Source organism: Megascapheus bottae, chromosome 16, assembly GCF_031878675.1.
Source record: "Megascapheus bottae isolate mThoBot1 chromosome 16, mThoBot2.hap1, whole genome shotgun sequence".
NCBI lineage: Eukaryota > Metazoa > Chordata > Mammalia > Rodentia > Geomyidae > Megascapheus > Megascapheus bottae.
Window position 1 is genome coordinate 41,458,574 of NC_143524.1, and position 24,569 is coordinate 41,483,142.

The window sequence follows — 24,569 nt, forward strand, 5'->3', positions numbered from 1 at the left end:
CTCCTGGACTTTAGTGCCTAGGCTGGCTTTGAACCATGATCCTCAGATCTCAGCCTCCTGAATAGCTAGGATTATGAGCTTGAGCCACTATGCCCTGTTTCACTCTGTGCATTTCTAAGTGTTTCTTATTAGACTTGTCTTTAACTTCAGAGATTAAGTAGGTGATAGGCTAATTAAATCTGTGATAAAGTTAATGATCTTTTACCCTTTGGCCCATAAATTTGTATTCCTAATAAATAATCTCTTCAGCTTGACTTTGTGATCTTTTTCATTCAATGGGCATTAACTAACTTCAAACAATCCTAAGCTTGTATGAATTCATATACTTTTCCTCACCTCTCCTATAGCCCAGCCATGACATCTTGGGAAAAGCTTGTGCTTCCTTACCTCATAGAACAGAAGTGAGAATTCCCCACAGAAGCTGGTCTAACTCAGTCAGCCCAAGTCCACTAGTCAGCTGACTGCAGGCTATTTGGACCCACCCTGCTAAGATCAGCAATATTATTTTGATTTACATTTATAACTGTTGCTTCATTACTAACTCATAAACAATAATAATTTCCTGCCATCCTGGGCAGGAAAGTCTGTGAGACTCTTATCTCCAATTAAAACTCCCCAAAGCTGGCAATGCAACAGTGACTCAGGTGGTAGAGCTCTAGTCTTGAGCACAAAAGCTCAGGGACAGTGCCTAGGCCCTGCACACAAGGCCCTGAACTCACACAAAGCAAAAAGAAAAAGAAAGCACAAGGGAAGTTGATAGTGGGGGTGGATGAAGTCTGTAATCCTAATTACTTGGGAGAAGGATATGAGGGATGTAGTTCAAAATCAGCCCTGTCAAGTTCCTATCACTTTTCTTCCAGCAATGGCTCCATTGTGGACACACCTATTAGTTATTACCTGTGACCTCAATTATAGGGAAGAACAATGCTGGGTACAGTGGCTTGCAACTTTCATCCCCAGTGACAAAAGCAGCATCTAGCAAGATGATCACAGCCCAGGTTCGCTAAGGCAGAAAACAAGGCCCTACCCTGGAAATAACCAGCAGAAAAAAGAGGCGGGAGTGTGGCTCAAGTGGTGGAACACCTTCCTAGCAAGTGCAAGGATTGGAATTCAATCCCCAGTTAACACCCCCAAAATAAATTCATAATAGTAGCACAATTATTTAATGCAAAATTTTATATAAATAGCAAGGGAGGAAATGCGAAATAGTATTGAATAATTGGGACAAGGGAAGGAATTAATGCTTGTAATAATGTATTAAAAATGTGACCTTTTCAAAATACTAAGACAGGTAAACCATTGATTGTTGGGGCTTTTAGTCCTCTGTCCCTCCCAACCCACAGGAGGATAGAGAGAACACACCACGACTACAACAAGTCGAGAAAGGAGAGGGCCAATGGACCACCCGCTCCCAGGCCTCCCTCACCAGAGGAAATCAGAAGTGTCAGGGAGACCTGTCAAGGCAGGAATTCGTTTATTGAGGAAGTACATTCAGCTAATATAGAGTGCAGGAGCCTATCAGTACAAAGGTGGCAGGGCGTGGGAGGTCCACGTGTTTACTGTTAGTATAGGTCTCAGCAGAGAGTGATAAAGCAATAACACATTCTTTCCCAATGGTAATCAAGTCTCAGCAGAAAGTGATTCACAATACGGATGATATAGCTCAAAGTTAGACCTGGTGTTCATACATGACAGCTCATTTCTTTGTGTGGTTATCTTACTCAGTGCTGCAGATTCATGGGCCAGCCTGACCCTGCACTTGCTCCCAACAGCTGATAAATTAGCAAAGAACAATTTGACAAAAAAGAATTTCTTAACTTCTCCATTTAAATTTCTTAATTTTACACAAAAAATAGAAAATCAGGAAAAACTTTTACAGAAGTTAATAGCATATCCAAACATTTTATAACACACTCTTTATCCACTAACAAGAAAGCTTCCTGCCAAAAAAACAGACATACCATTTCACTTCTTAGAAGAGAACATTTCAAGATATATTATTCTTGAATTAGAGAGTTATTCTAGAATTTGGTAAAATAGTGAATTTCAAAGATGATTCCAGTACAGACCTGTAAAAGAAACAGAATTATGCACACAGTGTCATGAATTAAAAAATTAGTTAGCTAATATCGTATTAAGGAGATATCAGCTCGGAATGTGGCTTAGAGTGCTGGGTCACCATGTATGAAGCCCTGGGTAAAATTCCTTGGTGCCACATTAAAAATCAATAAAAAGCCGGGAGTTTGGCCTAGTGGTAGAGTGCTTTGCCTAGTATGCACGAAGACCCGGGTTCGATTCCTTGGTAACACATACATAGAAAAAAGCCAGAAGTGGTGCTGAGGCTCAAGTGGTAGAGCTCTAGCCTTGAGAAAGTCCAAGGACAGTGCTCAGGCCCTGAGCTCAAGCCCAGGACTGGCAAAAAACAAAAACAAAAACAAAACAAAAACAAAAATCAATAAAAATATTAATTAAATAAAATGAGAAAATAATTAAATTATATTAAACCAGTGAACATTATATTTGACTATGCAAAATTATACATTTTTTCAATTTAGAAAGGAATAATAATCTTTTCTTCTTGAATGACATTAACTATCATATTCATAGAAGTCATAGAAAACAATTTTGCAGTCTTATATGGAGATACTAGAAAAAGGACTTACTAACATAAAAAAATTTCTTCAGTAACTAATATAGATAGATAGACAGACAGATAGATAGATAGACAGATATAGGCAATTATGCAAAAACAACATACATTACATTTGACCAACACTGTTTTGAATCAATTCAATTCACTTCAAGACCAAGGCAAAGATATCCAAAGCTATCATAACACTGATATTTGTGATGTCTTTAATAGAGAATAAAAATATTAAAGAATTATTAGTTTTGAAATGAAAATATATTTATGGCAATAGGCAGAAATGAAAGACATTTAATGTTTCTTGAGAGAACTGCTGGATGAGAAAAAAGAATTACAAATTAAATTCAACATGTATTTTACAAAAAAAAAACTAGGAAAGCAATTCAAGGTGCTTGGAGGGAAAAACAAACTTCAAGAAGTGTGGTTTTGTGCAATTTATTGTCCAATTTTCTTTTAAATAGAATACAGAAAGGTGTGATGAATGGGGGAGCTTTATTTTAGGAATGAAGAGGATTTTCTTAGTATTTTAATATGAGAATGGTAGGAAAAGTCAATTAGGAATTCATGAGTACACATGAAATGATTCAGAGGAAGAGGTGTGTAATCATGTTAGTTGAACAGTTGACAGTGAAGGATGGATATTCCTAGCTCATTAGCATTGTTTCTGTGATATTATTACCAAATTACTATTTCCTTCTCACTTTTCTCTATTAATTTATAAGAGCCTTGCAATACTTTTGTGTGGGGGGGGAAGGGTCATGGGGGTTGAACTCGGCCTGGGCAGTTGTCCCTGAGCTCTTCAGCCCAAGGCTATGCCCTACCCTTGAGCCAAGCCCCACTTCTCATTTTCTAGAGGTTAATTGGAGATAAGAGTCTCAGGTCATTTTGTTCCCAGCCTGGCTTTGAACCTTGATCCACAGATCTCAGCCTCCTGAGTAGCTAGGTTTACAGGCAAGACTTCTTTTTAAAATGATTGTTTTCTTGAGTTTTACTCTCACATTCAAAGAAGTCAAGATTACATGCTTTATCTTTTACCTTATCCTATATTCATAGAATACTAGTTGTTTTCACTTCTCTATATGTGGTTAAAGTCTATCTCTTCAGACTGTTTTTGGTATTGAAAAGCCGCCTTAAAAAGCACTGTACAAATCATGAGTCTATAAAAAAGCAATTTGTATGGATCAGGCGAGGACACGTGTGGTCAATAACTACCTTGTTTCTAAATTAAAACCCCCCCAAACTCATATTTCATATAAATGTATCAAACACATAAACAGCATGAAGAAAACTGAAGAACGTGGATAATGCCAGCCCCCATTTCCAAAAATATCAACAGGCTTTGAAACTGACCATCCTGCACCCTGTGTGCAAATAGGTTAACCCTAAGAATATCCATCCTTCATTGTCCAACTGTCCAAATCACGAGATTCCACTTCTCTTCCTCTCAATCATTTCATATGTCCTCATGAATTCCTATTTAGTTGACTTTGCCTACCATTCTCATCTGATCCCCATCTACTGAAATCATTTCTTTGGATGCGTGATTTCAATTCTCCTTTTGCACATTCATGGATCGTTAATGTCACAATTGAAGTACTTTCTTCACAGGGGTGTCATGAAGACCTGTCAGGAGAATGCATGCATCAACACCATTTCCTCTGAGGGCACTTTTAGGACACCAACAGACCCTGATTAAAGAGCTTACAGAAAAGCAATCTCTCCTTTGCAATCCTTTCCTGTGGATCCATTTTGCTTTTCCTTCACTTCCCTCCACGCCCCTATCCGTCCCCTCTTCTGACAAATGTGCCTTTCAGACACTGTGGGATTTGGTATTTTTAGCACCTGAAAGGATCCTCAGGACACAGTCTAGTATTTGCTTGGTTTTTACCCCATAGACAATGGGATTCATAGTGGGAGGTAAGAGCAGGTAAAGATTAGCCACAATAATATGACAAGATGGAGGGATAGTACGGCTCCCAAAGCGGTTAAAAAAGAAGCAGAAAAAGGCTGGACTGTAAGAAAAGACAATGGCGGAGATGTGGGCAGTGCAGGTGCTAAAGGCCTTCTGCCGGGCATCTGCCGAGGACAGGCTGACCACAGCCCGCAGGATCATGGTGTAGGAGATGGTGATGCATAGGATGTCAAAGCCCCCAATCAAGAAGGCAGCCATCAGGCCATAAATAACATTAGCCTTAATATTTCCACAGGATAACTTAGCTACGGATAGCTGGTCACAGTAAGTATGGTGTATGATATTGCTTCTGCAGTAGGGTAGCGGCTTGGTGAGGAAAACCAAGGGAATAATGAGAACCACTGCTCTCAAGAAAGTAGCCAGTCCAGTCTTCACAATGACTGAGTTGGTGAGGATGGTGGCATAGCGCAGAGGGTAGCAGATGGCCACATAGCGGTCCAGAGCCATCAGCATGAGCACGCCAGACTCCATGGCTGTGAACGTATGGATGACAAACAACTGGACCAGGCATTCCTTGAAGTTAATTTCCTTAAGATGGAACCAGAAGATGCAGAGAGCTTTAGGGATGGTGGACGTGCACATAACAAGATCAGTAAGAGAAAGCATGGCCAGGTAGTAATACATAGACCTGTGCAGAGAATCCTCAAAGCAGATGAGGTAGAGGAGCCCACAGTTCCCAGCCACAGCCACCACGTACATGGAGCAGAACGGGATGGAAATCCAGACGTGCAGGTCTTCCAGACCTGGGATTCCATTCAGAATGAAAGAGGCGGGGGTCTCCTGTGTTTGATTCCGCAGCAGCATGATTAGGTGGGTAGAGATGCTAAATGGTGATGGCGTTTCGATTTTGGTTTACTTGTTTAGGGTTTTGAGGTTCCCAAACTAGGAAAACAGAAAAAGGAAAAATAGACTCACTTGTGGTCTGTTTCTCTCACTCTTCTCTCCTTTCTCTCTTAGATGAGTAGATGACAGTATTAAACAATACTTAAAATACTGTATAATGTTCATTGAAGTATAGTTTAACATCATGTATTCATTACTAATTTATTAGCCTGCAATTCATTTAACACATCTGTTCTAAGATCTGTTACCATTATTTTGAAGCAAAAGGGATAGAGCCTTTGTAAATGGGTAGTAATGTGTACTTGAGTTATGAAAAGTTCTGTTATAAATTTTCATAACTTGGAGAGGAAAAGTTGGGGAGAGCCTAGTCAAGAATTCAATGTCTGTCCTACAAAATTCAGAAAAGTGAGGGAAAGGGTGAGAGGGGAGGAATGTGTGAGGATGTGACATTGACCAAGAGGCACTGTATTCATAAACTCTTTTGTTAAATGGTAATTCATTTGTCTAACTGCTAAAAGGTAATAATGACAACAATAATAATAATAATGATAATAAAATTGCCTATAACGTTGCATTAACATGAGTGTTTTCTTAAAAGATCATCTCAACAAGAACCAAAAGGCTTGGGAAACAATTATTAGTCTTCCAACTTTTTATTCCCATGTATTAATAGTACAAAGGAGTTCTAAATTTTTCACAGTTACTATTTCCTATGAATCTAATAATTTTACTAATGTGTATTTCAGTTAATGTATTTCTGCTTTATTGATATTATTTTCATAACTTACATATTTCAATGACTTATTTATATGGCTTTTTATCTAGCTTATTTGAAGCACATTTTTCAGAACCACAGCCTCACACATAAACAGGCACCTAGCATTTGAATGGTTTACCAGGCCTCTGGTTTTGATGCTTTGCTTTCTGTTGTCGTGCAGGCAGGCCTTAACACTGCAATTCTTCTGTTTCTGCATCTGGAGTAGATAGGCTTACAAGTGAGCAGACCTGGTGTTTTCTATATTTTACTTTAAATTTTTTTCAAAGTTTTTTGAAATGTCTGCTCACCTTTATAATCAATTCATATCTGAGAGGCTTACAAAGCTGAAGAGAAATTTGAGGTAACATTGTGCCCCTGGGATGGGCACAGCAGCACAATTTTATACAGCCAGAGTAATACCACTGTCATCTACTAATTCCAGACAGTGTCTCCAAGATGAATATTAAAACCAGTCTTTCTATACCCTGATAATGCTCGTGAACAGCATGCCCAGAGGGGCAAGTTGTACATGTCTTACTGATTTGTTTACATCAACAGAAGCAGTGTCTATGGAGAGAGGCCAGCTCTGGGAAGAATTCTCAAGGCCATGCAGCACACAGGCTAACTTTTACATATTTATTCAAATTCAGGAGCCTCTCATTCTGATCTCTTCACAATCATGCAAAGTAAGCTTACTTGGAGTGAGTGCCCAGTCCTTACATGTCCCAGGTCACCTAAAACTAGTATTTCCTTTATTATTATCTTTTGAAAGTAGTGGTGAAAATGGATTACAATTCAACAAGTCAGATTATGACAATTATGCATCTTTTAAAAATTATATTTTCATTTTTTTCAAGTGGTTGTATGAAGATATTACTCTCTAACAAATCAGTTTATGAATACTGTGCATCCTTTTCATTATTCACTCCCTATGCATCCTAAACCGACGCCTATGGTCAATTTTCTTAATTTTGTAGGATATGCATTATATTTTCCCACTGTGTCTCCCCACACTTCCTCTTTTTATTTGTATACATTGTATTTTGATCAGTGTCATCATCCTTTCCTAATCTTTCCCAATCCTATGCACACCCTCCAGTTACATGGCTCCATGTTGACAGATGCACATTGAATATAATGTCTCTTTTTGTCTGCTCTGGTCTTTCTGTTTGGTTGTACTCCTTTCCCTTGAGTCCCCGTTGGCAAAATATATTTTAGCTTTTTGTTACTCACTGTTAACCAACAGTTATCAATCGATCAGAGCAGTTACACCATTGGAATCTTCCCTCAATCATCCTTTGTTCAATTTGTTTGCACACACATGCATATAACTCTGTATGTTTTAACACATCCTTATATTTAGATCTAACTTCCATGTGGGAAGTTTCTCTCACTTAATATAATTTTTTCTATGTCCATCCATTTCTTTACAAATAGCATGATATAAACTTTCTGAGATATTATTCTTTCCATTATCCCAGAATTTTGGAGAATTTTGGCTAATTCAATAAACATCTCAAGGAATGTTTTTAAGAACTAAGCTTTGGGTGATAAATGAATGCTGATAGCTTACTAGGGTGAAGGGCTTCACATCATTAGAGACCTTGTTTAACCACAATGTTATAGATCTTTTCTAAGGGACCTTCAACTATCCAAAGAGAAATTATTAACCTGGATAGAAACTCCCTGGTTTCTGGTGTTCTTGCAATTGAGTGGTTAAAAACCACCTGTGGATGACACAATTCAATAAAAATATTGGATTTAACTCTGCGTGCTCTAGAATGACTCACACTTGGCCTTGGTCACACCTATACTCACCCAGTGTTTGCTGAAGTTACTTTTCTCACTCATTCTAAGTGGTTAGCTATCATGGTTCAGACTGTGAGATAAATAAAAAAGTTAGCCAAATACTTTATCAACATCCCGTTTTACCTTTATACCTTTTTTTTTTACTGGAATCTAGCAGACTGACTATTGGAAAAGTCAGCTCTTTTTTAAAAAAAATCTACATCTTCATAACAGTGCTCTTCAAAAACGCATTCCTGGGTCATTGCAGTTAGGGCTTATGAGAAACAGTTTCTCTGGAGGCTAGACAATTGCTCTCAGAAGCATGTTTGTGGTCTTGCTGAACAAGCACAGGCTGGTGGGGAACTTCTTCCTGTGGCTCTTTTGTTACCTATTCACATCACAACAGTATTCAGGTATGTATTACAGTCCCATCTTTTTTTTTTTTTTTTTTTGGTGAGTCCTGGGGCTTGAACTCAGCCTGGGCGATGTCCCTGAGCTCTTCAGCTCATGGTTACTACCGTGCCCTTGAGCCAAGCCACTTCCAGTTTTCTAGAGGTTAATTGGAGATAAGAGTCTCAGGTCCTTTTGTGCCTGGGCTGGCGTTGATCCTTGATCCTCAGATCTCAGCCTCCTGAGTAGCTAGGATTACAGGTGTAAGCTACCGTGCCCAGCAGTCCCAACTCTTTTTGTGCCCAGTTTCTTTCGCCAAAAACAGGCTTAAACTTTATCTACTTTAGGAAAAATTACCTTGTCTTGGCAGCATGCAAAATATTATTGTAAGCATCTATGTATTAAGTTTATAAAGTAAATTTTTATGCAGTCTGCCTTGCATTTTTAACACTGGCATAATATAGCTCATGAGAATCTAGGACTGCTTGTGAATTTTTCAAAGTGAATTTGGAGTCAGATTTTTTCTATTTTTATTGCTGAAATATAGTAAGTCCCTTTGTCTATGTTTAATGAAAATAATAAATACTTTCAGATAAATGGTCAGATTCAAGAATAAATGTATCATAGTTTATGCTTGATTTTGAGAATTGATCATCTGTATTATAACATTCTTACTTGGAAAGCAGGGTCAGAAGAATCACCAGAAGAAACAAAATATCTATCTTATATATCATCAGAAAAACCTTATTCCAAAGCCATCTTGAAATGGAAAAAGAGAATGAAGTTTTAAAAATCACCTTTCAAGTAGATGGATTTTCTAGATGAATAAATACTATCTCACAAATCAAGGATATAAGATTAATTTTACTCACTGTAGAAATAAAAGGAAGAAAACCTGCTGTCGAGATAACTTTGGGGAAAACCATGAAGATTACTATGGTACTATTTAAGTTAATGGGTCTGATTGTGAAGGTAGTGAAATTTCTCCATGGAACATATAATTAAACTGAGGAAATAACATACTTTGGGGGAAGAAAAGACAGATGTGTTAAATTAGTAATATTAATGCAGAAATATTATCGTCTATAAACTATATCTAAGATATTGCCTTGTGTTACTCTCCACAATAAACATAGTTGGCCTTTTCTCGTTATATCATTTTTAAGGTTTATTTTCTGCTCTTCACATGAAAGCAAGGTCCTAGGAGTAAGTGTTGCCACATTAATGGATGAAACACAACCACAATTAAGTGTTTCTAGAAATGAACCAAGAATGACTGTTCTCTTCTTAGCATCAAGTGTAGAACCAGTAAGCAATAAGAGGCAGCAATGATCTGCCATGAATGAGACTGTTCTACTTCTTGTTAGGGATGGTTTCATCATGACAGAATCAGTTCTGCGTATTTTGTTTGGGAATTCACATAAATTTCTACAATCCTTGTGAAAAGTTAAACTGAATCATAGTTTGAAGATGTGTCTCAAAAATGTTTTCCAAGGAAACTCAGTTTCTCAGTTTTTCACAAGGAAATTATGTCTTTAAGCACGCTGGATGAATTCAAATCTGCATTTCTGAGAATAACTCCACCAATCTGCATATAGTTTAAAACCTCTGTCTCCTAGATATCACTACCAATCATGCCATACTCACCCGGCACCTCTGTATTCCCATTAATACCTGGATTCCTGGCAGGGAAAGATAAAAACAAAAAAAATATAGAGATGAATGCAATCTGGTCCAGGTATTCAGATCCTCCTGAAAAATATCACAACTTTACAATTTATGTGCATGCACACTTGTCAACTCTTAAAGAGCATCTTAACTGTTATTGAGCTGAGCCTTTATTCTGGGCTTTATGTCTCAAGGGAATGATTTAAATTAGAAATGCAAGTGCTGGTGTGGAGATAGAGTGGCAGATATGTAAATAAGGCTATCACTTTGTGTGTGTGTGTGTGTGTGTGTGTGTGTGTGTGTGTGTGTGTGCGTGTGCGTGTGCGCTTGTCTCAGGCAAAGCTACCTGTACACATGGGAATCAAAATGAGCATAAGCATTTTAAGGAAAATTAGTGATCCTGACATGTATTTCAGGGCTGTGTTTCCTTTTGTGTAAGGTTCTGAGACAAGTAAGTTAAACTCACGTGTTTCCGGACTCATAAATACACATTTGCATGTCCTTTTATGTATTCACCATGCATGTCTATTTAAATCACATCAATGAATTCTTAGCACTCACCAAATCAAGCCAGCAACCATGCGAAAAGCATCAGATAACACAGACTCTGATTCAGATGCTATTTTTTTTTCTTTTCTTTTTGTTCCAGTCCTGGGGCTTGAATTCATCGGAGTCCGGACACTGTCCTTGAGCTTTCTTGAGACTAGTGCTCTACCACTTGAGCTGCAGCACCACTTCTGGTTATTATTTCTGTGTGGGTGGCACTAAATAATTGAACCCAGAGCTTTATGCATGCCAGGCAGGCACTATACCACTAAGCCCCGCTCCTGGCCCCCTCAGATGCTATTTTTTAACTGAAGCTAATGATGTATATTATAGCATTGATGAGTGTAACTTTAAAGCAATTGTTGTTGTGCTTCATATTTGTAAATGTATCTACTCTAGAGACAGAAACTGGTAAGAGTACCAGGACCACCAGGAAAGCTTTCTCATGACTCTGTCTCAACCAATGATAACTGACCACAATGGAACCCAGACTTACAGGCTAGCTGCTCAGGAAGTCTAAATGGGAAGATGGAACCATGACTAGTCTGGGCACAAAAGGGAGACGCTATCTGAAAACTAACAAAGTCAAAGTTGTTGGGTGTCTGACGCATAGATAGACGATGTGCCTGACAGGTACAAGGTCCTGAGTTCAAACTCAGTGCCACAGATAGTGTTGATTTTAAATTTATATGTTTTCCTTACTTAGATTACATAAGAATGCTTGTTTTTCAAAAGTAATTTGGGAAAATAAAGTTCACAAAACAATTCTACAATATGGAAGTAAATTATACTGTATTTCTTTTCTAGTATCTATCTATCAGTTAAGTTTCTTGCTCTATATTAGTTAAAATATGACTTGAACAACTTGCCTGGATCACCATATATTAAATCATGTCTGCTTTTTGCTTGCACTACATTGTTTTTTAATTCTTAAAAAAGTAGTAAAATATTTCATGGAAGGAAAAAAGGCTAGTGTAACCTTTTCAAATTTTGATTTTTATTGAAATCATTTTTATTTCCTTCCTCTCTACATATGACAAACACTCATTTCTGTCTATTCTATCAATTTACCTGTCTGAATATTTCATATAAGCAGCATCACCCAAATATGTCGTTTTCTCTCTGGCTTCTTTCATTGGTTTAACCTAGTGTTCCAATGTTAACCCACATGATCGCATTATTCATCTTTTACTTACTTTTCAGGCTGAGTAATAGTTCATGTTGAGGCTGATCTAATTCCCAGGAAGTTGATGAATATTTAGGTTGGTTGATTACAAATGCTACCATTACCATTTGTGGACCGGGTTGGTTGAATGATCAGTTTTCAATTTTGCATGAAACAAAAAGTGTTAGAATTCTGGGTCAGGGATTTTTTTAACTTTTATAATTCTGTGAAACTGTTCTTTCCAGTTTCTGCCTTATTTCACATTCCTGCTACCAAAGTGCAAGTATTTTCCTATCTCTACATCCTCATCAGTTCTTGCTGTTTCTTGGATTTGTTGTTGTCTTTGCCATCCTCTTGGGTGCTAAATGGCATATAATTGAGGTCTTGACTTTAATTTCTCTAAGAACTAGTAAGAGTAAGCACATTTTCAGGGATCTGTATACCACTGGTACATATTCTTTAGTAAAGCTATGAATCTAGGGAGAGTTGTGAGGAAGAAAAGAGAGGGTGAGTGGGGGAGAAGAAATTGAAACAGATTGTATACATATATGAAAAGGTCATCATGATGAAATTACATAACATGTATTTCCAGGGGAGACTAACATCTGGCAAATAACTTGTAAACCACAACTGCCATCTAGGAATAGGACATACATCATGGACTTTCACTTTATTTTTCATTAGATTTCATTAGCGGGAACATGGAATGCTTATTAGACTAGCTCTTTTCAGGAGGCAGTAGGCAAGAAATTCATTGATATATCACTTTTCCTCTCTTCCTTGCAAGTGATTCCTCATATGCTGTGGGCTTTGCCATCCTTAGAGCCTGAAAGGATCCTCATGACACAGTTTCGTATCTGCTTGGTTTTTACTCCATAGACCACAGGGTTCATGGTGGGAGGCAGAAGCACATAAATATTGGCCATTATGATGTGGCAGGATGGAGGGATTGTGTGGCCGCCAAAGCGATGAGAAAAGAATGAAAAGAACGCTGGGCTGTAGGAAAAAACAATGGCACAGATGTGAGCAGTGCAGGTGCTAAAGGCCTTCTGCCGGGCGTCTGCCGAGGACAGGCTGACCACGGCTCGCAGGATCATAGTGTAGGAGACTGTGATGCACAGAATGTCAAAGCCTCCGATAAGGAGGGCCACCATCAAGCCATAGATGGCATTGACCTTGACATTGCCACATGATAGTTTGGCTACAGACATATGATCACAGTAGGTATGAAGAATTAGATTGCCCCTGCAATAGGGCAGGCGCTTGGTGAGGAAAGTGAATGGAATAATGAGTAATACACCTCTCAGGAAGGTGACAAATCCAACCATGGCAATGACAGGATTGGTGAGGATGGTAGAATAGCGCAGTGGATAGCAGATGGCCACATAGCGGTCCAGCGCCATGAGCATGAGCACGCCAGATTCCATCCCTGTGAACGTATGAACGAAGAACATCTGGACCAGGCATTCGTTCAATCTAATTTCCTTGAGGCGAAACCAGAAGATGCAGAGGGCTTTTGGAATCGTGCTAGAGCACATGATGAGATCAGTTAGAGAAAGCATAGCTAAGAAGTAGTACATGGGCCTGTGCAGGGAGTCCTCACAGTGGATGAGGTAGAGGAGCCCACAGTTCCCTACCACAGCCACCAAGTACATAGAGCAAAATGGGAAGGAAATCCAGATTTGCTGATCTTCCAGTCCTGGGATCCCATTCAGAATAAATGAAGCTGGAGTCAGATCTGTTTTATTCTGTATTAGCATAATCAGACTAGAATGGCCAGGAAAAGGTTTCAAGTTCATATGTATTTTCCTAAAGGAAGCATGATGGAGCTACTATGACCATGCAATGAAGGCCTGTAATTGATGTGAGTTACCTAGCAATGAAAGAAAAGAGAGAATAAAACTTATAGTTACTGTCACTATTCACTCCCACTTTTTTTTTCTGGTCCTGGATTCTGACAAGTACTAAAGATAACTATGTCATGCAACCTAGTTCTCCTTCCTCGATGCTGTTTTCATTTCTTTCCGATTTCATGTGTTTTTTACTTTTTGTAATACTTTTGTCAGCACCAGGGCAGCACATGTGATAAGTGGACACAGGAGCACTTGAATCGTGCACCCAGATGTTGGCTTTCTTTTCTTTTGAGACAGGGTCTTGCTATCTATTCAGGCTGGTCTTACCATTACAATTTCCCTACCTCAGCCTTCTAGGGAGCTAACATTACAAGTGGAGGCTAACAGACCTAGGAATTTCCATATTTTATATTGAAATGAAAAATATATTCAAAGTGATCATCTCTGATGGCTAATTCATACCTGGGAGTCTTAGAAAGAGAGCTGGAAATGTGGAATGATGAATGAATCATGACCAGGACACAGTTTGAGAGTTTGTTTAAGGTTCATAGATTTTCCCCCCACACCCAATTCTCCCTCAAGGATATTCAGGTTTCCAGAAAGAAATCATTGTCCTGCTTTTCCATTTTCTTGGAATTGTATGGTAAAAAGGTCATCAACTCTGCAATTTCTAGGATGGCTCACATTTAGCTTTGCTCACACCTGACACATACACATTGGTAACAGTCTTTGAAGTTTCTTCACTTACTCATCCTAAGTGGTTCACTGTCATTGTTCAGGCTGTGGGATGAATTAATGCAGCAGGTTGCTCTTTAGGCAGATACTCTGGCACCATTCTTGTTTTGTCTTTACCTGGTTCCATTGTAAGATAGCAAACATGGTGTTGAAAATGTCAGCTGTTTTTTTAATCTACATGTTCATAATAGTACTCTTCAGAAAGACTTTCCTGGGTCATAACAAAATTCTAACTCAACTTTTTAGGGCCTGTGAGAAAAAGTTTCACAGGAGGACAGACGATTGCTCTTAGAACAGAATGAACTGAACTGAAACAAGCTGAGGAAACTCTCTTCCTGCTGCTATTTTCCTGTTCAGGTCAGAGTAGTACCCTAGGTCAGGGGTCTCGTAGCTCTACCTAGTCCCGTAAAATATTTTAAACTTCACTGTTTCAAGAATTAATTTTTTAGCCAGTCTTGGGGTTTGAACTCAGGGCCTGGGCACTGTCCTTGGGCTTTCTCAAGGCTAACACTCTACCACTTGAGCCACAGCACCACTTCTGGCTTGTTCTGTGTATGTGGTACCAAGGAATTGAACCCAGGACTTCATGTATATTAGGTGAACACTCTACCACTAGGCCATTCTCCTGGCCCTGTAACTTTTTTTTTTTTTTGCCAGTCCTGGGCTGGAGCTCAGGGCCTGAGCACTGTCCTTGGACTTTCTCAAGGTTAGAACTCTACCACTTGAGCCTCAGCACCACTTCCGACTTTTTCTATATATATGTGGTACCAAGGAATTGAACCCAGGTCTTCGTGCATGCTAGGCAAGCACTTTAACCACTAGGCCAAATTCCCGGCCCCCCTGTAACTTTTTTAAACACAATTAATTGCATTGCAATTGAAAAGTGGGAATGAGAAAGGAAAACACCTAATTAGGCAGAAAGCTTCCAAGTGAAAGAACACATGGCAACATATCAAGTACGCAATAAATTGGGGAAATAATAATTCCTCTCACTACATAAATAAGCAATAGAATATCCTATATCAAGATAGTTTTGAGAAACAATTTTATAAAGGCTCCATGTAACATTTTTAGCCAATGTACCTAATCATTTTCCCTCTATATCTGGTGAGTTTTCTTCACAACAAATATCAGAAAAGTGAAATAATTCTGTTCCTTTTTTGTTGATACACAGAAGATTTTGTGATAAAACAATGGCATCAATCCCCAAAGCTTCTTTTTGTCAGATTGGGAAAGTTGTACTTTATTTAATACAATACTATATATATTTTTAGATTACTTTCACAAATATTTTACAGAGAAAATATGTATTAACCCATATATGCCTATATTTGGAGTTATGTTAATATGAAGTTTTATCATTGATTTTTAGGAAATATAATAAAGTATAAAGTTAATTGATTATGAACATTAGTCTAAGAAATGGATAACAGCATTCATTTTTCCTTAATAGAACTGAATAATCAGTCTTCACTGTATATAGTCCATAGTCCTACAATAGAAGCAAATTAGGAAATCAAGAAGAGTACAAATAGCCATAAGTCAAAAATCAAACAAATATTGTTGAGAAAACTTGTGTAGTTCTCCGAAGAATAGCTTTCCTCAATGTAAGATAAAAACCTTACTTAGATGCCTGTGATTCTAGTAGGTACCACTGTAGTCACTAATCCTGATTTGAATTTTACCCCACAGTTTAGATCCAACGTTCAATACATGCACAAATCTGTCAATAAGAGAGCCATATGGATACCAAAGTAATACAATATTAAACACAAAACAAGTAAGATTATTTTCTTACCAAAATCAATTTCAAATTATCTCAATACCGTTTAATGTATTTCTTCTTGGAAGGAAATTAACTCATATGAGTTAATGGGGATGAACAGATATGTGGAAATAGTAACATTAATGCAGAAATATCATTGCTTATAAAGTGTAACTCAGTTCTCAACTGGTGCCTACTCTCCCTTATCAATATCATAGATAGAAAGCTTTTTTCTCACATATGTAAGATCTGTTATTTGCTCTTCACAGGAAAGTGGAGGTTTCCAGTTAAGTGTTGTTTATCTAAGTGGGTGAAACACACCCACAATTAAGAACAACTGTAAACAGTTATCTCTTCTTCTGTTTTTCCCTCTTTGGTTTACCCCTGTTGGCACCTTTCTTTTGAAATTTGTTATGCTTTGTATTGTATATAAGTTTACCTGATTTGGGGATGGGAAGGGAATCACGGACATGGTGAGATCAAGGTCAAAGTTGAACCAATGCAACAGTGATACTCACAAGGCACTGTGTTGGAAATGAACTTTACAACTTGCCGGGAGGAGGGGAATGTGGAGTGTTAAGTGGGAAAAAATGAGGGAGGGGGTAACAGTGCTTAAAAAGAAATTCATTCATCGCTTTACATATGTAATTATAACCCCTGCACATCACCTTTTCAAAAAATAATTTTTTTAAAAAAACTGTCCTCTTCGGAGAGTCAAGGGAAGGACAACTGTTCTGACCTGAACGAGAGACTGTTCTAGAGCCGTACTATTGCGTGTTGCCAGGGGTGACTTATATCTGCTTTTCGTCACAGCAGACTTGGTTATGTCTATTGGTTTGGGGAATCATAGGCGCATAATTCTTGTGAAGCACCAAATTAAATCATTGTCTGAACATTGGTCTTAAAAATATTTTCTGGAACATTTCTGCTTTCAAGCCTGCTGAATGGAGTCCAATCTTTATTTCTGAGGATAACTCCACCAGTCCACCTGTGATCACAAAGCACTCTCCACTGTCTCTTACTGCCTTAGAAACAGTCATGCCTCTACCCCTCCGCACCTTTGTATTCCCATGAATACCTGGTTTCCTGGCAGAGAAACACAGAGACGAAAACAATCTGGTCGAGGTGTTTAAATCTACTTCCTGAAAAATTTCACCATCTTGCTACGTATGCACAGAGGTGCACATGAACTCTTGAAGACCTTCACACCCGTTATGGAGCTGAGCCTTTAAAGGATGTTCTGAGCTTCATGTCCCAAGGGAACATTTCAGAAGGATGCAAATGCAGGTGCTGTTGTGGGGATGAACTCCATGGGAGGTGAGAGAATGGATGATGCATCCCTATTGCTGCCGACAAGGATGTGTTCATCTTTCCCTGAGTGTTTTAATGATCTTTACATTTATTGCAGAATTGTGTCTCTTTCTGTGAAAGTTCTGTTGGCATGCAAGTTGAATGCAATTACATAACAGTATTTCCATCACTCACAAGCACACTCCTATTTTCTTTGCTTTATTCACACTCCTCCTGGTGGTGTTTAAATTTTACTACTGAATCCGTATTGCTCACTGAGTCAGCCTAGGAACTATATGAGAAGTATCAGATAACATGAACTTGGATTCTGAGGGGTCTTATCCCAATATACAAATTCACTCATAGTTCAGATTTATTATGCAAACAAGGGGGCTTATGCCTATAATAATTCTAGTTATCCACAGAGTTGAGATCAGAAAATCATAGTTCAAATCCAAAAAAGGACAGACAAAACTTGTTGGATCTCTTGTCCAGCTCACCGAATGCCCAATGTAGTGTTGTGGCTCAAGTGGTAAGCTCCTAGCCATGAAAGGAAAAGATGAGTAAGAGTTCAAGCTCCAATACCAGCACACATACAGAAACGTATAATTTATCAGATGTAAATTCTTACAATGAGAACAGTAAGAGTGCACTATTGAGGTAGTTATTGAGCTGATCCATGATACCTCCTGCCCTTAATCATGTCTACTCATAAGACAAGAATCAGTAGTTCAAAGCCAGTCAGGACCAAATCTTCATAAAAACCTGGTCTTACCTCAGTGCACATGGCTCATGCTTGCAATCTCCACTATTTAGGTGACTAAGATATGAGGATCCTAGTTCAAAGCCAGTAGAATGGAGAGTTCCTGTGAGACTTTTATCTCCAAAAAGCCACCAAAAAGCCAGAAGTTGAGCTGTGGCACATGTGATAGAATATTAGCCTTGAGTAGAAAAACTCAGAGTATATCAGCCTGAAGTTCAAGATTCAGGACTGGAACACACACACACACACACACACACACACACACACACACACGTATCTCAACCAATAAAAACTAGGAATGGTGGCATTGACTTTGCCTTCCAGCTATGCAGAGTTATAAATGGAGGATCAAAGTCCATCCAGGTGGGCCTGGGCATAGCTGTGAGATCCTATTTGTAACATTGCAGCATTATTCACCATAGCCAAAAGATGGAACCAACCTAGATGTCCCTCAGTTGATGAGTGGATCAACAAGTTGTGGTATTTGTACACAATGGAATTCTATGCTGCTGTCAGAAAAAAATGACATCACCCCATTTGTTAGGAAATGGAAAGACTTAGAAAAAATCATATTAAGTGAAGTAAGCCAGACTCAAAGGAACTTAGGCTCAATGGTTTTCCTCATTTGTCATAATCAGTAGAAACCTTGGGCTCTACTAGCAGAGATCTGCAATAGAGCAAAACCTTGATACATAAGGCCATATAGTATGAAGCTAATTGAAAAGACCTCCAGGATATTGAAACAAAAGCCATATAATGAATGATTGTTGTCCTGAATGTACTATGTTATCTCTCGTCTCTTTTGCTGTCCCTTAGTTATCTCATATTGTTACTGTAGCTCACTTTGTTATCTGATATATTGGATTTATTTGTATTTGGTTATTTGAAATTGGATAGGGAAGGGGGGAAAACCAAGACGGGGGGGGGAGTGGTGGAGGGGAGGGTAATGGGGACCAAGACATGTGAAAGGGTATCAATATATGTGAATTAATGCACCTTCTATCCGGCAAATATCATGTAACCCTTTTATTAATTACAATAAAAAAAAGAAAAAAATAGCTAAAATGAAAAGTCAAAAGCAAGGCCTTGAGTTCAAATTCAGAACTACAAAATAACAACAACAAATGATTTTAACATTGTATTTCCTTAATTAGAGTATATAAGAATGCTTAAATATATCATTATTTGTATGGTGAAATTAATATAGAAAAATAATGTTTGGGGAAAAATGATTCATTTTGTCGATCCTGGAGCTTGTACTTGGGTCCTGGATGCTGTCCCTGAGCTTTTTGCTTCAAGTTTTTTTGGCTTTACCACTTTGAACCATAACACCACTTCTGCTTTTCTGGTGGTTAATTTGAGATGAGAGACTCACTGACTTTCCTTCCCAGGCTACCTTCAAACCATCATCCTCATATCTCAGCCTCATTAGTCGCTAGAACTACAAGTGTGGACACCAGCATCTGACTAACAAAATGTGTGTGGGTTTTTAATCACCTTTAAATTCTATAATGTGGAAGTGAATTAACCATCTATCCGTCTGTTCAGTATCTTTAATATATATCAATTGCTTTTACCAATAAGCCTTGGACATACCATATTAAAAACATTCATACCTTTTGTTTTGCATTTTTTTTCTTGTATTTTTGCAAAAAAAATAAAGAAGATACAAAAATTATACCAGGCTAAATTGTAGCTTGAAATTTCAAGTGTTAATTTTTGTTGAAATAGTCTTCATATAAAATTGCTAACAATTTTATCAATTTGACACAAACAAATGCCTGGTTTTAATATATTTGCAATGCAGCCATCAGCACATATTCTAAAATGTTTTCATCATCTCCCATGGAAAAATCTTTGTCCACAAAGCTATAGTTTCCTTTCTACACAAGGCAAACACTCGTGTGAATGTTTTCATGACTTTATCTATTCTGAACAGTCATATCAACAAAATCCTATGAATCTGTGGTTTTCTATGTAGCTTCTATTTTCAGTATCGTGTTCCAAGATTCATCCCTGTGATTACATTACTAACCTTTCATTTCTTTCTCTTTCTGGCTGAGTTATTATCAGTTTTAAAGATGTTTCTCATTTTGTTTAATCCTCAAGCAGGGGATGAATATTTCACCCTTTCCTACTTGTTAATAATGCTACTACCATTAGTGTTTGTGTATCGAGTTTGTTGGATGGTCTGTTTTCAGTTCTATTCTGTTTGGGGACAATAAATCACTACTGTGCCAAGTGATAATTTTGCATTTACCTTTTTATTTTATTTTTTTTTTACTTTTTTGGGCCAGTCCTGGGGCCTGGGTGCTGTCCCTAAGTTTTTGGAGGGGCTCAAGGCTAACATTCTCCCATTTGAGCCACAATTTCACTTTGGGATTTTTCTTGAGTTGTTTTCAGAGATAAGAGTATCATAGCCTTTCCTGCCTGGGCTAGCTTTGAACCTCAATCTTCAGATCTTAGCCTCCTGAGTCGCTAGGATTATAAGTGTGAGCCACCAGCGCTATCCTACAAATATTAACATTTTGGGGATTCTGTCACTGTTTTCAATTTCTGCATCATTTTCCATTCCTGCTACCAAGTACAAGTATTTACCGGGTCTCTGTACCCTTGTCAAAGCTTGCTGATTTCTGGAATTATTGCTGCTTTTACCATCCCTAGTTGATGCCAGGTGTTACCTTACTGTGATCTTTAGGAAAACAAAGACGTTCTTATTTTTAGTATTGGTGAGAAATTCATAGGACACATTCGGAGGGCAGAATAACAACTGTTAAGTAACTTGGAAACTAATATCTATCTATCTATCTATCTATCTATCTATCTATCTATCTATCTATCTAAAACTAAGGCTTTAGGTTTTGTTAAAGGAATTTGTGTATTTAATAGCCTAATTCTTCACAGGAGGTTGTAGGTAACAAATTCATTGCCAAATTTTAACATCAGAATTTGCTGTGGGAAACCCTTGTCTGGCCTCTTAATTTTTCTCAAAATATTTTCTCTTTATATTACATTTTCTTGGCAACATTAAAAAATGTTCTGATGATACTGGAGCTTGAACTTGGGCTCACACTGTGAGGCAGGTGCTCTACCAGCGGTGCCGTGCTTCCAGCATGTTTTTGCACTCTTTAATAGAGAATCTGTTGCATTATAGTGGATTTAATTCTTCCAAATGATCAGAGGAATGTTGCTTCTGCTACAATAGCCTGTATTCTCAGTTACATTTCACTGTGTTCCCCAGCTATTATAGTTTTGCTTATTTAGTGGAAAATTAAACATCAAACATTTTTCTTTAAATGATTTTAATGTCCTAAAAGTACACCATTAGTAAAGAAAGGGATTTCATGTGTCCGTAGACCATCTTATGTTTTCTCTTTGTCAATCTTGAAACAAAAGTAAATTAGTTCAGGTTTGGGTAAGAGGCCAAGTTAACAGGACTTTCTTGATAAACCCTACATAGAATTACCTTTATTTCTATTGTGGCATGAGTGTGTCATTCAGCCTTTCATCAAGTGGACAGAACATCGGAGAAAACTGGTTTTAGGAGGAAAGACTTATTTTGGCTCATAGTTACTGAAGTTTTAATTCAGCTGGCTCCTTTGTTCTTAGGCTTATAGCAAGGCAGAAAGGCATGGCGGAGGAAAGCTGCTCATCTCATGGCAGGCAGGGCACAGAGAGAGGAAGGATCTAGGCAGAGGTATTCCTCCCGTGCTATCCTTCCTCCATCTACATTCTCTTTCCTAGCTTCCACCGTCTCCCAACAAGGTCATCAGATTACAAATCCATCAATTCATTTTTCCAATTGATTAGCTCAGAACCCTCATAATCCAAGCACTTTCCCAATTCTCATCAACTAGGCAACCCAGGCTTTAACTTGTGAGGACATTTCACAATGAATCTGCAACAATGGGCTACAGAACTTCAAGTATGTAGCCCATATCCCAAATTAATATCCATATTTCAGAAGGTATTCGCTGAGAGTGGTTCCAAAAAAACCTAATAGGTATCAGACTGAAATGCATATGTTATGTTTCAATTCTGTTGTTTATTGGTTTTTATGATCATGAAACAGAGAAGAAAATTTTCATTATGGGGATTTTTTATTGTGGTGAAAAAAAAGCCTGCCTTTTTCTTTTGTTTCTTCAGTTTCTTTTCATATGAAGATGTTTTCTACTACTCAAACTGCAAAGGCTTAGTTAGAGTATGGACTGCAATAGTATTAATAAAAAGAATGATTTCCCGTGGGGGCTCAGCAAGTCACACATTAATATAGATCTGAAAGAAAATGAATACATTTGCTATCAAATATGTGGTAGGTGGTGATAATGAAAAGGAAAAGTGATAGATGCTAGGCACTGAGACTAATTCCAATAATTCTTTGTCACTGTCTTCGCTCTTGCCTAAAGACAGAGAGGATAGTGTCACTGAATAGATAAATACATAAATACTGCAGCTGAAGCAGTGAAGCTACCTGGCAAGAAAGCAATGTCAAAACCCTGACATCAAAGAAAGTTGGGAAGGGGAGAATAAATAACCAAATTCTCTCTGTTGTTTCATCAAAGTTCCCCACCTGAGTTCAATTTAAATATCCAAAAGCCAGCCAGACAGACAGACAACAGATAGACCGACAGACAGATAGATGGATAGATAGGTAGATAGATTTGGGGTTCTGCTTGTTAAAGCTAGGTCATCTTCTCATGCATTAAAACTCCATTATACTTGGATTGGCCTTGCTCTCTGAAGCATTTAGCATTTCTGTCCTGCAGTGCATCTTAATGGAATCCTTCAGGTTACTCAGGTAACCTGGCTTTGCTCACAAACTATGGGTGACATATCCAAGCCTAACCTGTAATTCATGCCCCACTCACTTACATTAAAGAGATGTATATATGTGTGTGTGTCTGTGTGCCTGTGTGTATACACATACATATACAAACACAATATCTATAATCCTGTGTCCCTGTATGAATATTTGTGTAAGTATATTTGTTTTTGTTTCAGAAAATTGATATGAATAATATCAATTCGGCTTTTTACCCATGTTCTTGGTTTAGTAAACAATCTTTGCATATATTTGTGGGGTTTTGTTTTTGCCTTATCCAATTTTGGAACTCTTGAGAAATCTGTTTCCTCTTTTTGTTGTCATTCAGCTGCTTTCATAACTGATTATATAAGAACAGGAAAGGGAAATCCCAAAAAGCTTTGACTTACTCCTCCATTCTCCTTGGAAATTAAGATAGCTTGGAAGAAATGCAAGTTCAGGTGCATTGTGGAGGTTTCTAGGGAGTCATTTCTTTTGTGAGGCCCAACGTAACACCTTTCTAAAGCCTACCCGAAGTTCTTTGGTTCTAAGTGCATACACGATAGGGTTGAGGGAAGGAGGGATGATGTTGTGTAGCACATTGAGTAGGACTGGAATGAAAGTAGCCTTGGTCTCTGCCAGGTGAGTCACTGAAATCACTACCACAACAGTGTAGAAGAAGAAGATGAGAATGAGATGGGAGCTACACGTGCTCAGAGTCTTGGATACAGCTTCAGATGAGTTGATTCTAAGTACAGAACGCAGAATCAAGGCATAAGACAGCATAATAAGACTGAGGTCACCTCCCATTCCAACCCAAGCCAGGACCAATTGGCAAATACTATTTGGCCTTCTGTCATCACAAGCCAATCTGGTGACTCCAAGGTTAGAACAGAGGCAATGGTCAATTTCATTCTGGGAACAATAATTACGCTGAGCTGCAAGCACAGGCACTGGAATGACAAGCAAGCCATTTCTCAGCACCATAAACAGGGTCGCTTTGAAGATTAAAGAATTAGTGACGATGGATGGATAACGGAGAGGATGACAGATAGCTACATATCTATCAAATGCCATACAGAGAAAGATCCCAGACTCCATACCAACAAAGCAGTGAATGGCAGAGGATGCCCAGGAAGAGGTACATGGGCTGCTTTAGAGACGGGTCCTGGGAAATGGTGGTGAGGATGAGAAGGTTTGCAGACATCGCTGAAAGGTAGAGCAGAGCCAGAGGCAGGGAGAGCCAGTGCTGCCAGCTGTGAATGCCTGGGAATCCCAGCAGAATGAACTCAGACACCTGGAATTTGGAGCTATTGGAGCCCTGGAGAGATGAGGACATCTTTTCCTAAGAGGCAGAAAGAGCAAGAAAGACCCACAACATGTTTCTCAGTCAGTGTTTCTTTCTCTGGGCATGAACACAATGAAAGCTTGTTTTAAATCTGTCTTTCTAATGCATTGTTTTTGTGCTAAAACAAGATTTGGCTATACAGAACTTTGTAGGCCATGTCTTATAATAATTGACAACAAGTTATAAGAAAGATTTAGATTTTAATTGTAGGAAGGAAACTTAAAGATCACACATTTCT

The 24,569-nt window shown here is 38.3% G+C and overlaps 3 protein-coding genes across 3 annotated transcripts; all 3 read right to left on the reverse strand.

The window, feature by feature from the left end:
• Positions 1 to 4,457: 4,457 nt before the first annotated feature.
• Positions 4,458 to 5,423, reverse strand: LOC150053326 (olfactory receptor 52N4-like). Its single transcript, XM_090349031.1, has one exon. It carries the CDS (start codon positions 5,421 to 5,423, stop codon positions 4,458 to 4,460), a length of 966 nt encoding a protein of 321 aa, XP_090205157.1.
• Positions 5,424 to 12,570: 7,147 nt separating this feature from the next.
• LOC150053327 (olfactory receptor 52N4) lies at positions 12,571 to 13,536 on the reverse strand. Its single transcript, XM_090349032.1, has one exon. The coding sequence runs from the start codon at positions 13,534 to 13,536 to the stop codon at positions 12,571 to 12,573; it is 966 nt and encodes a 321-aa protein (XP_090205158.1).
• A 9,933-nt stretch (positions 13,537 to 23,469) lies between these two features.
• LOC150053328 (olfactory receptor 56B1-like) lies at positions 23,470 to 24,322 on the reverse strand. The gene is given in 2 exon segments (XM_090349033.1): positions 23,470 to 24,106; positions 24,108 to 24,322. Coding segments are annotated over 2 exon segments (852 nt in total).
• Between the last annotated feature and the right edge of the window lie 247 nt (positions 24,323 to 24,569).